The sequence below is a fragment of the Lagenorhynchus albirostris genome, chromosome 18, assembly GCF_949774975.1.
Source record: "Lagenorhynchus albirostris chromosome 18, mLagAlb1.1, whole genome shotgun sequence".
NCBI lineage: Eukaryota > Metazoa > Chordata > Mammalia > Artiodactyla > Delphinidae > Lagenorhynchus > Lagenorhynchus albirostris.
In genome coordinates, this window is record NC_083112.1 from 77,787,376 (window position 1) to 77,801,493 (window position 14,118).

A 14,118-nucleotide genomic window follows, 5' to 3' on the forward strand; every position below is an offset into this window, starting at 1 on the left:
CTGGCCAGAGCCGCGACAAAGATGCCCTCTTCCTCCCACACCTTCAGCCTGAACACCCGCGATCCAGCAGCCCTCCCGGGACCCCCTCCCCTCCAGCTGGAGACCCTTAGCCTCTGCGTCTTCCACCAGCAACGCGAGGACGCCGCCTCGTTATATAATATTATATAATACACATTACTTTAGAAAAGTAGCTGCTTCCTCACTTGTCACTCGGGAGGGTCCCCTCGCGGCCGGCTGCGCGTCTGAACGCTGTTGGAAATGTTTGCTCAGTGGCCACTTCTCCTCAAGGGAAGACCTGAAAATTGGACATTTATTCTTCAGTAAAATCGAACATCTGACTGTGCGAAGGCTCAGCCCTGAGGTTACAGGGCATCACAGAGGACTTTCAGGGCCTCTTCCCGTCTCCTGGCAAAATACTGTGAAGATTCCACTACTTAAAGGATAAACTGACGCTTCTGCTTCCACTTGGGCTGCGAAAGTCAAGCGGAAACGGGGGCAGCCCAGCTCCTTCCCAGGCAGGGCCGTCGCAGGGGCCCATGTGCTGTGATGTCCCGGGAAGGGGGGCAGCGAGGAGGGGGCACATGCGAGACGATGCGAGGCCTGTGGTCCCGGAGGAGCCGTGCCCCGCAGACCCCCGCGGGGCAGCTGAGACGCAGGAAGAGCGGCCTGGAGACCCCAAGAGAAACGCTGGGTCCCTCACTCCCCTGGAGGCCGGCGTGTGGGGTCCTCTGTGCCCCTGCTGGGGACACGCAGGAAGCAGGACCCCTCGTCCGCCGACCGCAGGGCGGAGGCTTGTCCGTGGGGACCCCTTCCCCCACGTACGGTTGGTGTCCCCGGCACACGGGCGGCATCGTGCCGCGCCCTCCGGCCGTGCTCTCAGGGTTCGGAAAGCTTTGCATTCCCGTGTTTCTCAGCATCCCTCCTCCTCCTCCGCAGCCCCAGGCTGTGACCCCTCCGGCCCCGTCAGGGGCTCCCCGCTCCCGCCTGTGGTGCCGGGGTCACTGGGGCCCCCAGGGCTGGAGCCTTGGGTGGACCACGTCAGGCTTCAGGATGCCCTCAAAGGGCCTGGCGCTCCCTTGAGGGGCCCAGGGGTCAGGCGCAGCTGCTCTGGGCACCCAGCCTGGTGGAGTGACCCCAGCCAGCCCAGGCCTGCAGCCCGCAAAACAGAGCGGCCTTCCCCCAGCCCCACCCTTCACGTCAGGGCATCTAAGGGAAGGACCGCAGCTCTCCGCCAGGTAAGGTGGGCAGCACAGGCTGCAGGACAGGGCGGCCCGTCAGGTGTGGGCGGAGGCTGAGACAGGCCACCCCTGGTCCAAGCATCCCCGTGGGCAGCGGACCCGCAGGCCCTGCAACGACACGAGCCCAGCTTTGCGAGAGAGGGATGACCTGAGGGCTGCTCTGACGGCAGAGGCTGGTGCGCACATCCGGTGGGGACAGATGCAGGCTGTCGGGCTCTCTGGCGTCCCCCGGGGGGGACAGGGTTAGATTTCCGGTGGAAACCAGAGAACGTGTGAGAAAGCCAGTCGAAAGTGCTTGTCGGCAGCATGAATCTGGGCTCCACGCAAGTTGCTATGCGATTTTCCCTGGCTGCATTTTTATTAAAACCTTAAACCGGAATAAAGGCAGAGAGACACAAATTTATTTCTCTTCTTGAAGAGACACCTGGCAACACGTCCACAGAACGATATGCATGATCACTCAGTCAAACTTCCACACCATTTGACTCGATTTTCTGGAAAGCAGAGGCATATTTTCAGCGCAGGGAGCCGTGTGTGATTCACGCCCCCCTGCGCCCCAAGCCCCCGCGGAGCTGGGCGAGGCCGGCGGGGAGGCTGCGGCGGCAGGGCCCTGGCCCCGAGCGCCTTCTCCAGGCAGGCGGCGGGATCTGACCCAGTGTTCCCGGGGGCCCAGGTCCCAGTGCACAGCTTTAGCACCTGGCAGTCCGCTCTGGCCGGGCCTGGCGACCTCAGCCACCTCAGCCCCTGAACCTGGGTCACCCCGCAAAACCACAGCAATGGAAACACCTCTGGGGCAGCTGGAGGGGAGGGAAAGCGAAGCGCGGGCGCTGCCCGGGAGCCCCGGGGTCCGTCCCAGCCTTCCCGCCTCACACCCCTGCTGCTGCTGCGGTTTCTGTCGCGCTCCCCCCTCACGTGGCTGTGGTGCCTCGTGACCCAACTTGAGTGTGACCGTGGCTATTTGATCAAAGGGCTCTTTTCCCAACAAGTGGGATTTTCAGCTTGGCTGTGCCCTTCTGCCCTGCAAAGCCTGCGGGACGCATCCTCCCCAGTGACAGAGAATCACACGCTGGGAATTCTGCTGGCGACACGGTCCAAGGCTAAGCCAGCAGGCGGGAGGGTGGCAGGTCCTTCGAGCCTGAGGACGGCCTTCGGCCTTCAGCCTCGGCAAGTGGCCTCCTGCGCGGGGGGAGGGCTGGGCCTGCGGGGGTCCGGGCAGGGGCTTCTCTCCACTGACTGCACGGCCGCAGGCCCGCGGACCTCGTGCGCCGGGCCCTGCACGCAGCTCCCCAGCCGCGGCTACCTAAAGCTCAGAATGATTACCACCTTCTGGGTGAAACGGTGACCCTGCCCTCCCGGGGCCGCGCGGGGCACCTGCCTCCAGAGATGGCTCAGCCTGCAGTGGGCTCTCCCCTCCCCACCCCAGCACGGAGCCCCCCGCTCCCCGAAGCCGCTGCCGACTCTGGTTGGTGAGACCCTGCTCAGGGGTGACAGGCTGCCTGACCCTCCGCAGTCAGCGCCCCCATCTTCCAGGCCCACAGCCCCTCCTGAGTGAGCCCCTCGACCCGGCCTGGCCCGGGCTCCTGTCGGAAGCGACTCCACAACCCACGACTCAGCCTGATTACCTGATGGCTCCTAAGTCAAAGGGCATTTCTGTCCCCAAATCTAGAGTGGCGTTTTCTAGAGTGGCTTCTACTGAGGAGTCATCTCTGGAGAACTGCTTCAGATAAATTGAGAGAAGGCTCCAAGGTCAAAAAGCTTCGGGCAGTTTCTCCGGGAGATACACATACATCGTCATTTCTGGGAAGCTCTGCAGTACAGAAACCTGCTTCAAATTTCTGATTGTACGAATCTTTAAACTGAAGTTAAACGTATGTCCTAAGAAGTTCCGACCTTTGCCCTGGGTCCATCTCTGCACAGCCAGCACCCCTGATGCCCCTTTTCTTCTACAGGGACTCTGCACCCAAAGGAATCGGACGTGGGTAAAAACTGAGAGGACGCATCACGCAAGCGGCAAGGGGGGCGTTCCCTCTGGATCTGCACCGGAAGTTGCACACGGTCTGATGTCTTGGTTTCACTGATTCAATAATTCATGTACTGAAGCACGAACTCTGCCAACCCCCAGCCCCCGAACCTGGCAAGTGAACTATGTCTCTTCATAGACAATCAGGAAAGAACCAACACATCGGAAAGATAATCGCTTTTAATTTTCTAAGTTTTCACTTACGCAACATGATAAAGGCAGATTTATGCGACTCGATATGACATTTTTACAAAAAATGTCCCCCCAGCATCTGGGCAGTAGTATATAAATATTTACAATGAAAAAATAGGCAAGGAAAAAGGAAATCTTCATTGTTCAAGACAATTTCTTTCCAATGCTTCTCAGAATCTTGAAAATAAAATACTTCATTACCTTTCTTAGTCATCCATATTTACATGTTGATTCAGCTGATGGTTCAAGAAATCTAGGCTTAAGGATGTTTTGTCTACATCACTCCTGCTCCTTTTCTACACTATTTTCCAAGTTATCTGAGAGTAAATTAAATATAAAAATGTAAACTTTGAAGGAAGAGAAAAAAAGAACACGTGTAAATGCACTGATAGAAAGGTCCTTACAGAGGTTAATATTTTACAACACTAAAAACCAAAATAAAATGCTCTCTATATTTCTTTAGTAGGGACATTTGGTTTCAATGTAATTTGATGACATTAACAAAAATTGCCTCTGAAGAGGATGCCAAGGAAACAGCAACGATGTTACCATCCTAACTGATGAATATCCATCACCCTAATTTTCTCTAAAAGAAACTGTGGTTTTTTTCAAAAAGTGACAAATATGAATTATATCACGGAGAGCTTAAAAGCCTCAACAAAGTGTGGTATCTTTTAAATATGAAGACTTTGAAAAATAAATTTGAATAGTGCAAGCCAGCCTCTTTAACGTAGTGATATTACAAATATATTCAACTCCAACGTAGGAAAGCACGACTCTGCCGCCGGCCCGACGCCGGGCTGTCGAGGTTGCCAGGATCGAGGGCAGCAGGCGGTCCCCGAGGATGCGATGTGAGCGTTTCCGTGACGACGCCTGCAGCGGTACCTGCCGCCCTGAGGCAGGGCCGGGGCCTCACGTGTGGGAGCTGCGCCGGCCCCTGGCGCCCAGCGACACGCGGAGCCGCGGCTCCCGGGCGCGGTAATGCTCGTTGAAATCCAGCCTGAAGCTCAGGAAGCGCAGGCTCTCATCGGGGCTGGTCGTCAGCAACACCAGGAACTGCTGCACGATGCCCTGGAGAGACGCGGGGGACACACGCCCATCTCAGGTCCAGGAAGGAGCTGCCCACACAACCACCGGGCCTTTAACCCCCTCCGGGGTTCTTTCCACCAACACCCACCCTAGCGGCTGTTCCTGGGACCAGAGTTCACCTAGTCAAGGGCAGCCCCACGGGGAAGAGATGCCCATTTCCACAAATGCAAATTCACAACAGTAATTTCATGGAAAAGAACTAACCAACAGATTTTTCCTTTCTGTCCTTAAGTTCTACAAGAATGAGCAAAACAGCAAAGCAACTGGTGGGAAAACATCCTATTTTTAAAATTTTGAATAGATAACTTCAGTGTGACACTTTTCATCTTTCACATGAGTTATGAAAGAGTATTTAATCATACAGCCCTGACGGGAGGACAAATTGAGAACACCAAGAACAGACACGTGATGTAAACCATGGCTCGGGGCCCCGGTGCCTTTGGGGGTGTCGGGCTGCGGCTGCCCCCGAGGGCAGGCAGTGCGGCCACATCACCTCCTCATTGGGGGGTTTGCAAAGACGACGACAGGGTGTGAGAGACGTTCACTCAACTTTAACAGAACAGAATTCCCAACTGCTTCTGTCCGGGCTGAGTCACTGAGGACACCTCCCATCCCTGCCAACCCCCCGCCCGTCTCACGTCAGCTGAGCGTCACCTGCTCAGGGGAAGCGCTCGGCAAAGCTCTGATCGGCAGAGAAAAGGTCACCGACACACCCTTGTCCATCCTTCCCGAACTCTCGAGGTGGACACTGCCCCCCACCCTTGCTTCTGGTGGAGCTCCTGGGAGCTGGGACGCGTGCAGACGCGTGTATGCGACACTAGTCACTTTACACTGAGTGAACACACTGCCTGCGTGCGTGTGCGTGTGTCACCATCTCTCTGGGTAAGGAGGACTTGGGAGAAAGTCCCTAAGGAACCACGCTGCTCAAAACACCGCCAGGGCTTCTCACGAGCGTGAAACTGAAACATGCCGAAGAAGGACGCCTCCACCTGGACACATGAGGACATGCCTTCCCGCGGGGCTGGGCCCAGGGCTGCTCACAAGCAGCAAAGCACGGATGGCTGTTAAGACTCTATAGTGTTTCAGCCACCGACACAAGGAAGACAGCAAAGGACTTACGTGATCAAGAAAGGAAGTCTGAAGGGCAGTGATTTACAAAGATCAAGGCTGTAATGTTAAGTAATGCTGGGATTACATTAAGATTACTTTTTAAAAACTGTATTAACTCTACCGGGAAAACATGTAACCACCACTGTCCTTTTAGAAATCAGCACTTGGACACATTTTAAGTTACTGAGTACTCCTCTGCAGCTGGGCAACCATCTTAACAGCACGAACGTAACCATGAGGCACCCATTTCTGAGAATTATTAACCCACACCACATATAGGACCTGGGTCAAGACAGCGCATCATCATCAAAACACCTGCCCAATAGATGTATTTTTGCATTGGACATAAACCAGTCATTACCACCATTTATGAAACGTGTTTTCAACAGAAAGGTAACAGGAGGCCAATGCCAAAGTGAGCCCACTTACAAAAGGGACAAACTTACCCCTTAGTTATGCAGAAGAGAAATTCAGAACTAAAAAGTATGAGGACCCTGGGAAGCAAACTAGATGCCTAGGGAACAGGGTCGTGGCGTTTCAGTCAGAATTCGGAACCAATGAATACATGGCACGGAAACATAAGTTTTCAAGGTCTGGGGTTCAACGCCTGATTTGTCTAATTAGTTACCAGAACTGAGGGGAAGAACTCTTCGTAAAATCGTTTCATCTCTATTTCCAGCACTAACATCACCTTGAGAAACATGAAATCAGAAACCAAACCCTCAAGAGAGACAAAGCAGAGCAGAGCGTGTGGCCTCCGCGGCCCAGCAGCCTGAGGCCCGTCCCGCACGCTCCCCGCCTGTCCGCAGAGGAGGGGGCCGCAGAGCCGCGCCCACCAGAGCAGCCACGGGAAGGAAGGGCCACCAGAGGTCGGACAGCACCGAGGGCAAGACTCCCACCCAGGGGCAGAGGCTGGACCGGCTGGAACGACGCCCCTTCCGTCATCTGGCATCGAGCGTCAGTTACCGTGACGCGGGCGGCACCCTGTCGCTGGACACGCACCTGGTAGAAATGCGTCAGTATGCGCAGCTGCGAGCACAGCCTTGGTATCGACTCCTGGAACTCGCGGACCCTCTGGCTCTCCTGCTCTTCTTCTGCGGCCGTCACCCCCCACTGGCCCTGAGGGGGAGAGAGAAGCAGACGGGTTAGACTCCGGATGGAAGACGCTGGGGGGCAGGGCTGAGGTGCGTGTTAGTGGCGGGGCGCTGACTTCCACCCCTCTGTGCCGCTGGAAACGTCCATGGTCGTTTTCTGATGCCAAACTGCTCTCTAGCTTACTTTTTTCAATTAATAACATACCTTGGAAGTATTTTACATCAACACACATGAGTACCGTAGAACTCCCTCACTGTTCTTAGTAATGTTCATCAGCCCCAGTGTTAACATTCTGTGACATCCCACAATTCAGACGATTCCTCACAGCTCACCAGTCTTCTGCTATTAGAAGCAATGCTGTAATAAACAGCCTGTATCTGTCCGTCATTTTGGACGTGTTTCAGTGCAGATACTTCACGTGTCTGTAAACTGAACCCGACGGTTCAAAGCAGTGGCACCCTCACATGTTGCATTAACTCCTGACTTGAACGGGAACGGTTCTTACCATTTCCCTTAGCCGTGATGCATGTAAGAGACTGTTCTCGATCACTGGTGAAGCTGACTAGCTGCTTTGCAGCCAGCACACGCAGGAATTATCACAGGATCATTTCTTATCAATTAACATGGTAAATTACACGAATAGACCTCTTGAACCCCTGCATTCCTCAGATAAACCCCAGTCTTGGTGAATTATTCTCTCAATATTCTGTTAAATGTTTCCGCTGTATTTTCTGTAAGACTTCTTCCATCAACACGCACAACCTAGGTCTGGTATAAGGATTCTCGCATCTGGGGTCAGCTTCACAGAGCTTCCCAAGCAGGCTCTGGACACTCCCCTCCCTGGGACTGAACTGGCGCACGAGCGCAGCGCTCTCCACGCCGCCGAGGTCCGGCCGCTCCCTTTCCTGTGGCAGAGCTGCTGATAAGCAACTTTGCTCCTTGCTGAGCCACTGCTCTGCCTAGAATTTGCCCTCTGTCCAGAGAAAGCCCTTCATCTCCCTCCCGTGTGCAGGCTGACTTCACGGGTCCGAGCCAGACAGCAGGCGGCATTTCCGCACCGCCTCGGTGTGTCTGTCTTCCCCCCACGGCCTCCCAGGAGGTGCCCGGCTTGTTCTGCTCCCCCTGGGCCGGGGACGCCCTCCGTCCACGCTCACCCTCATCTCACCGGGGCCCACCTCCTGCTGCCCGGCCGCCTCCGGGTTTCGCTGCTTCCCCAGCGGCTTCAGCGGGCGTCTGGGTGGCTCTCTCCCCGTTTATTTCCGTCGGCATGAGGGTTGCGCATTTTCAGAATCGCGTCCTGGGGCTCCGCGGCCTGAGAGACACAGGCCACCTCTAGCGCCCCTCCGGCCCTCCCTCCGTGGCGGGACCTCACCGCAACCCCATCTTCCATCACAAGCTGGCCCTGTCCTCTCTACTGCCTTGTGATCTCGACGGCAAGCTGCTTCCCTCTGGACAACTTCAGTGCCCGGTGCGTCGTCCGTCCTTTCCACTCTGTCCTGTCTCTTCTGTCCCAGAACCTCCCGACCAAGCAGGTCTGCCCAGACGGCGAGCAGGCGACGGGTCCAGAGGGCAGCCCCAGCCCAGAGGTTACCCAGAGGCCTCTCCTTTCATGCGGTGGGCTCAGCCCCGCTGCCTCTGTTGACAGGACAGACACGCCTGGTCTCACCGTCATCTCACCAGCGAGACGCTTTCCGGTCTCCCTGACGGTGGTCGTCTTTTACCACGTGGTCTGTGTTTCTTCTGACAACCAGGGGCTTCTAAGTCTGTTCAGCGGCTGCCTTTAAAAGGACAGCTTCACACTGTGGGCCGTCCCTGTGCTCTATTTCTTCAGACAGCGTTAACCAGCCTGAGCGCGAACGATGAGCGCCCCTTCTTGCGGCCTGATTTTAGGAGACATTATTTCCATGTCTGTATCTTTTCATGTATGTACACCTGTCTTACTTACTTCATGAGCTTTAAAAAGTATCTCTTGATGCTGGGTTTTAAAAGATGAAGTAATTACTAAACTTATATTACTTTCTATCCTTTCCCTGCCACCTTTTGTCTTTTCGAACACAATTTTTAAATATTCTATTTTACTGTAGTACATACATATAAAAAAGCACAAGAATTCTAAGTGGATAGCATGATGCAGTGTCACAATGCGGCATACGCGTCACAGCTGGGCTGACATGCACGTTCACATCAGCAGCACAGTGGCTGCGTCCAAACACTTTGTCTTGTACTTGCAGCCAGGTAACGATTTTACATAGTGAAATTCAATTTTGTTTTATAAATAAAAGCTATCCCTAATAATTAAAAGCAAAAATGAAACCAATTAATCTACCTGGGTGCTGAGCTGGTGGCAAAACCTTACGGGAATAGCTATTTCAGGGAGGTCACCCTGCAGGAGCCGACACGTGGCTGGGAAATCGCATGGCTGCTGCACTGTGGGGGGAGGGTCAAGATGCCTGTTCTGAGAGAGCGGTGTGTACAGGTGTGTACAGGTGTGTACAGGTGTGGGGGGGCAGGTGGAGTCAGAGAACAAAGAGCTGGGTGAGCTCCTGCTAGAAAACAAGATTTCCAATTGTGAGACAGAAAAAAGAAGAAAGAAAAGGCCTTTAGCCCTAAATTTGAATTGGACATATTATCACACACGGTTTTGAGAAGTGGGAAGAAAGCAGAAAACTGAGGGCAGGGACTGAAGGAGGAAGAGGTGCCCGGGAGCCCTTGCCCAGCAGAAGCAGTGCGGAACGCTGCGGCAGGGGCGGGCAGAGGCCCCCGACCAGGCGCCCTGGGCCCTCCGAGCCGTCCTGCACAGCCCCTCCAGCCTGCGGGGGCCTCAGGTCTGATGACAGTGCGCAGATCACCCTGCCTCACGAACGTTAACCACTCCTCGGGTACACTCGCAGCTCTCGCCTCTCCCGCGTATCCCGAGCAGGTACTGAACAAACACGCTGAATAACCTGCCTTATCAGGCAGATCTGCTCCGAGGCGCTGACGGGTAACAGTCTGGGGAGTGAGGCTGGGCGCCCCCAGAGCGCAGACTCCCAGCTCAGCGATTCCCCAGAAGGGCAGAGCTCTGGGCAAGTGGGCAGTTTGAGAAACCACGGCCATGGCGGGATTCACTGGACACTTAACAGCTGACATACACCAGCACATGAATGTAAGGAGCTCCAGGGGAGTCTGTTTGTTTATTATCACTCCCGTTCTACAAACCAGGAAACTGGTCTCAGAGAGGTCAAGTCAGCAAAGGCACAAAGCTGGTGACGGGGTCGTGGGCCTTCAGTCCGCCTGGTGCGCAGGCTTCCTGGGCGGGCCCGGCCGGGAGGCCCTGGGGGCGGGGGGTCGCCAACTCTGACATTTCAGCCACAAACCCCTGCTCCCGGCAATGCAAACAAAGTGAGCAGTACACCCATCCCTAGAACACCCTGAAGGCACGACACGCATGCTCTGTGTCCCTTCCAAGTTAACGATCCTCTAACGCAGACTGTAAGGGAATACTCAAAAATAAAACTAATCCAACCGCATCAACTGAGCAATCTGTCTGTCACCACCCCAAGAATAAGCATCTTGAAAAAGTGAAAGACTGTACAGATTATATCCAATACAAGACATCCCATAAAGACTCAAACTCATTCAATAAATCTTTGTACTTCAAGGTCATGAAGGACATGAACCACTCAGTAAGGTGACTGAAAACAGCCGACGTGCACAAATCCGGTTCCCGCGGGTACACATGTGCCCGCCGGCTCCACATGAGAGCGATGCAGAGTCGGGCACCACCCAGCGGAGACACCGACGCAGACGAACGTCTCGACACTTGACTGAGGAACGCTGGCAAGAGACCAGAGCTTCCCGTGAACTCTGCCCTCACTGATTTTGAAAGCTGAAGACAGTGATGGTGCCCGCTCCCTGTAGAAGAGTCCAGAGCCGCTCAGGACCCCGGCCGGACGCGGCTACGACCACAGCCTCAGCGACATTTCAGCGGCAGAGTCTGCTGCGCTGGGAATCGCTGCGGCAACAGCTCACTGTCTAAGCGGATGAGCCCCACCAGCTCACTGTCTAAGCGGATGAGCCCAAGCCCACCAGCACCAGAACCATACCTCGGCTCCACGCTGCTGCTTCTTCTCCTCGAACTGCAGGCGCCTCTGCAGCTCCTCCAGGGCGGCTCTGTAGATGGCATCTTGAGTGTTCTGAAGCTCGATGATTTGATCAAACACGGCCCTCAGCTGGTTTAAAAGTGCCTGGGGAGAGAGGACAAGTTTTTTCTTTTCATGAACAGAGCCCCCAACACGCTTATTACTAAGTTTTTCAAATAAAATATTGACACTTAGTAAAATTCTCAAGGCGCTCTTTAGCTGTTCATTCATGCATCAGCAGACACTGACTGAACACCCCCGGTCCTGGCAAATACGCGAATTCTGAATCACCATAGCAACAGCAAGCAGTCAGCGCCCAGGCTCTCGCTGAATCACCTCCCATCCTCACTGAGACCCGGCAACCCAAGGTGCTGCCCGACTCCACAGTGTGGAGCGCACAGCTGCGCGCGCAGCGGGACTGCTCGAGGATTAGAAAGCGAGGGGAAGGGATGGAAACACTTTTTTTTTTGTTTTTGGTGGCACATACCAAAACCAGACATGGAGAATATGAGAGAGGAAATTCTTGAAAAAGTATAAAAAACAAATCCTGCAAGGTTTTTTAGAAAAAGGTATCATGCTTTACACCAGGAATGAAAGGATGGTTTTAAACCAAGGGCGACAGTGCGTCTCCCTAATTCACAGGGTTCCTCAGGGCACACACCTACCGCAGGTCATGCATTCTCTCTCTAGTGCGGCACGGAAAGGAGACCATAGCACAGTCTTGTATGTACACCAAACGATATCCACGCACCATACACATCCTAACCCAAGGCTGTACGGCGAGCACCACGACACCGGCGGAGGGGAAGGGGCAGGGGGCTGAAAGGTAACATGAGAGCCAACACCCACGGGGTCTTTCGTAGACAGCAAGCAGTGCGCTCGGCTCAGAGCTGCCTGTTCCTGGTGGGGCCTCAGCCGTAACACAAAATCAAAACAAAAGCTGGAGACGACTTTTTAACAAGGATTTATTTCCTCTAGTTTGTTTCTTTATTGTAGTCAAATAAAAATTGACTATTTTTGGAGCTGGGGTGACTTACTGCTGTTTACTCCAAGCTAAGAGTGCAACATGTGCTTCTGTTGTCAGCAATCTGTTCAGACAGGGCGGCGACGGAAGTGCCTTCTGTGCTGACACCGGTTTGCGACAATTTACAGTGTGACTCAGGATTTCTCTCAAGAATGCACAAGCAGAAATTACGAAAATGTATACACACACCTGTCACAACCTCCAACTTCAAAATTACGTGTATCAAAAACAGCCTTGCTTTTCTTACTAAGTGACGTAAGAAAAATACATTTAATTTATGTCAATAACAGACTGCCTTAATTTGTTTTATATATTGGGTTTCTTAAAAAACAAAAAACCCTCTAGTGATTACTTTAAATAAACCATCAAATTAAAAGTAAAACCCTCAGCAGACGGACCATTTCAGAAAAGATCATTAAGGCCTTCAGCAAACGACTCCTTCCATGAATTTAGCCAGGACCAACTCACACGTAAACATTTACTATCATGAGAAAATCACGTTACAGGCGAAAATATTTTCTCGCTTGGATTCTGTTCATCCCCGTAGACATCTTTAGCAGTGAGCAGCGTGGCCTCTAGCTGTTTACAATGGAACTTCCACATGTGCAAACGGGCAGAGACACCGCCACTGGCAGGTGCGTGTGCTCCTGATTCGCCAGCTTGGGGACAACCCCCAGCCCTTCACACGTTTTCTAAAAAGCATTAGATCTAACGATCGTAAATCTCCCTGCAAAACACACACACACAAGATGACTTTTAATTGTTTAAAAACAGTAGCAACTCACATGTGCCAGGCACTATGGTGACGGCTTACGAGCAGCACACAATTTAATTCTCACAAATGTAGGGAAGAGAGAGGGGTGTCGTGCTCTTTCAAAACACGGGAACGCCGGGGTCAAAAGCTGAGAAGTAGGACGGAGCCTTAGGTCCACCTGCCCGCAGTGCCCCGCGCTGTGCGAGTGGACAAGGACATGGTGGCAGCGAACGCCCGCAGCCCATCAGGTCGGGCCCTGGACACTCATCTACCTGGACTGAACATGAGCGTGTCAGCAGGCAGACCCCTGACAGGACCTGCCCACAGCGCCAGCCTGATACAGACGAGGTGCAGTGATCGAGGCTGAAAGCCCTGAGGTGTGCGCTTCCTAAGTTCTCCTTACGCTCCAAGTATTTTAAATTACTCCTGTGCCACTGTTTCAATATATTTATAAAACATTCTATATAGAAGCATCTTTGATCTGAAGCATCTGTAAAGAAGCACACATGATCAATAATTCTCTAATAATGAAATCTGGCATATCAAAATACCTGTTTTCCCAGCCATGGATGGCTAACCAGATATACTAAAAAAATCAGACAAGTACAGCTGATTCACTCTGTTATACAGCAGAAACTAACATACCATTGTAAAGCAATTATACTCCAATAAAGATGTTATAAAAAATGATAAAAAAACAGCACTAAGATACAATTTCTCACCTATCTATCACACTGGCAAAAATTTAAAGTATGACAACATGTTCTGTTGGCAAGGCTGCAGGAAAACGGACTCTCACGCACCTGCTGCTGGGAGTGCAAACGCACACACGCTTCTGGCAAATATCTACTAAAGCGTCTACTAAAAAAGAAATCAGACGAAACAGCGTGTTCCCACAGAAGGACCCCTGCAGCGGGTGGAGGTTTAGTGGGAAGCAGCCCTCTGCAATCCTGAAACGTCTTTAAAGTCGCACATTTAACGTCAAAAATGTACTTGAAATTTTGCTTCCTACTTCACATTTGTCTCAAGTGAAAGCAAAGTGTTCCTTATTTTCCCAGATCTCTGAATAAAATCTAAGCTCCGGGAAGACTTGCCACATGGAACATGCAACTTTCAGCAGGGCCTACAGGAAGGAGTGTCAGCAAACAAGCAGGGGTTTATCCAGACAGCCTGTCCTGACTCTGCCGCCAGAGGCTCCGGAAGGCCTGGCCTCCGCCCACACCCCCTGAACTGAGGGATGGGCTCTGAATGCTTGTTCTCGCACTGCCATCCCTCAGGACGACTCCCCCCTGAGCAGCACGCGAGGACATCGCTGCCACCCCAGGAGGTGGATGGGCGCCACCAGTCTTCATCCTTTCATGCCCAGTTCAAGGCACGTTCTCACCTGAGCACTACTGCTCCAACCCTGAGGGGAAACATCACACTAACAGCAAGACTGTCCCGGCTACCAGGGCTGTGGCCGCACCAGGGGACGA

The 14,118-nt window shown here is 53.2% G+C and overlaps 1 protein-coding gene across 6 annotated transcripts in view; it reads right to left on the reverse strand.

The window, feature by feature from the left end:
* Positions 1 to 3,420: 3,420 nt before the first annotated feature.
* TUBGCP3 (tubulin gamma complex component 3) overlaps positions 3,421 to 14,118 on the reverse strand; it is a 60,743-nt gene continuing 50,045 nt past the window's right edge. For all 6 annotated transcript variants that reach the window (XM_060128832.1, XM_060128828.1, XM_060128829.1 and 3 more), the window contains 3 exons: positions 10,830 to 10,970; positions 6,652 to 6,768; positions 3,421 to 4,521 (listed from right to left, as the gene is read on the reverse strand). In XM_060128832.1, the coding sequence (XP_059984815.1) occupies positions 4,363 to 4,521; positions 6,652 to 6,768; positions 10,830 to 10,970 (417 nt within the window). In that variant the 3' untranslated portion in view covers positions 3,421 to 4,362. The remainder of the gene's footprint in view (positions 4,522 to 6,651; positions 6,769 to 10,829; positions 10,971 to 14,118) is intronic.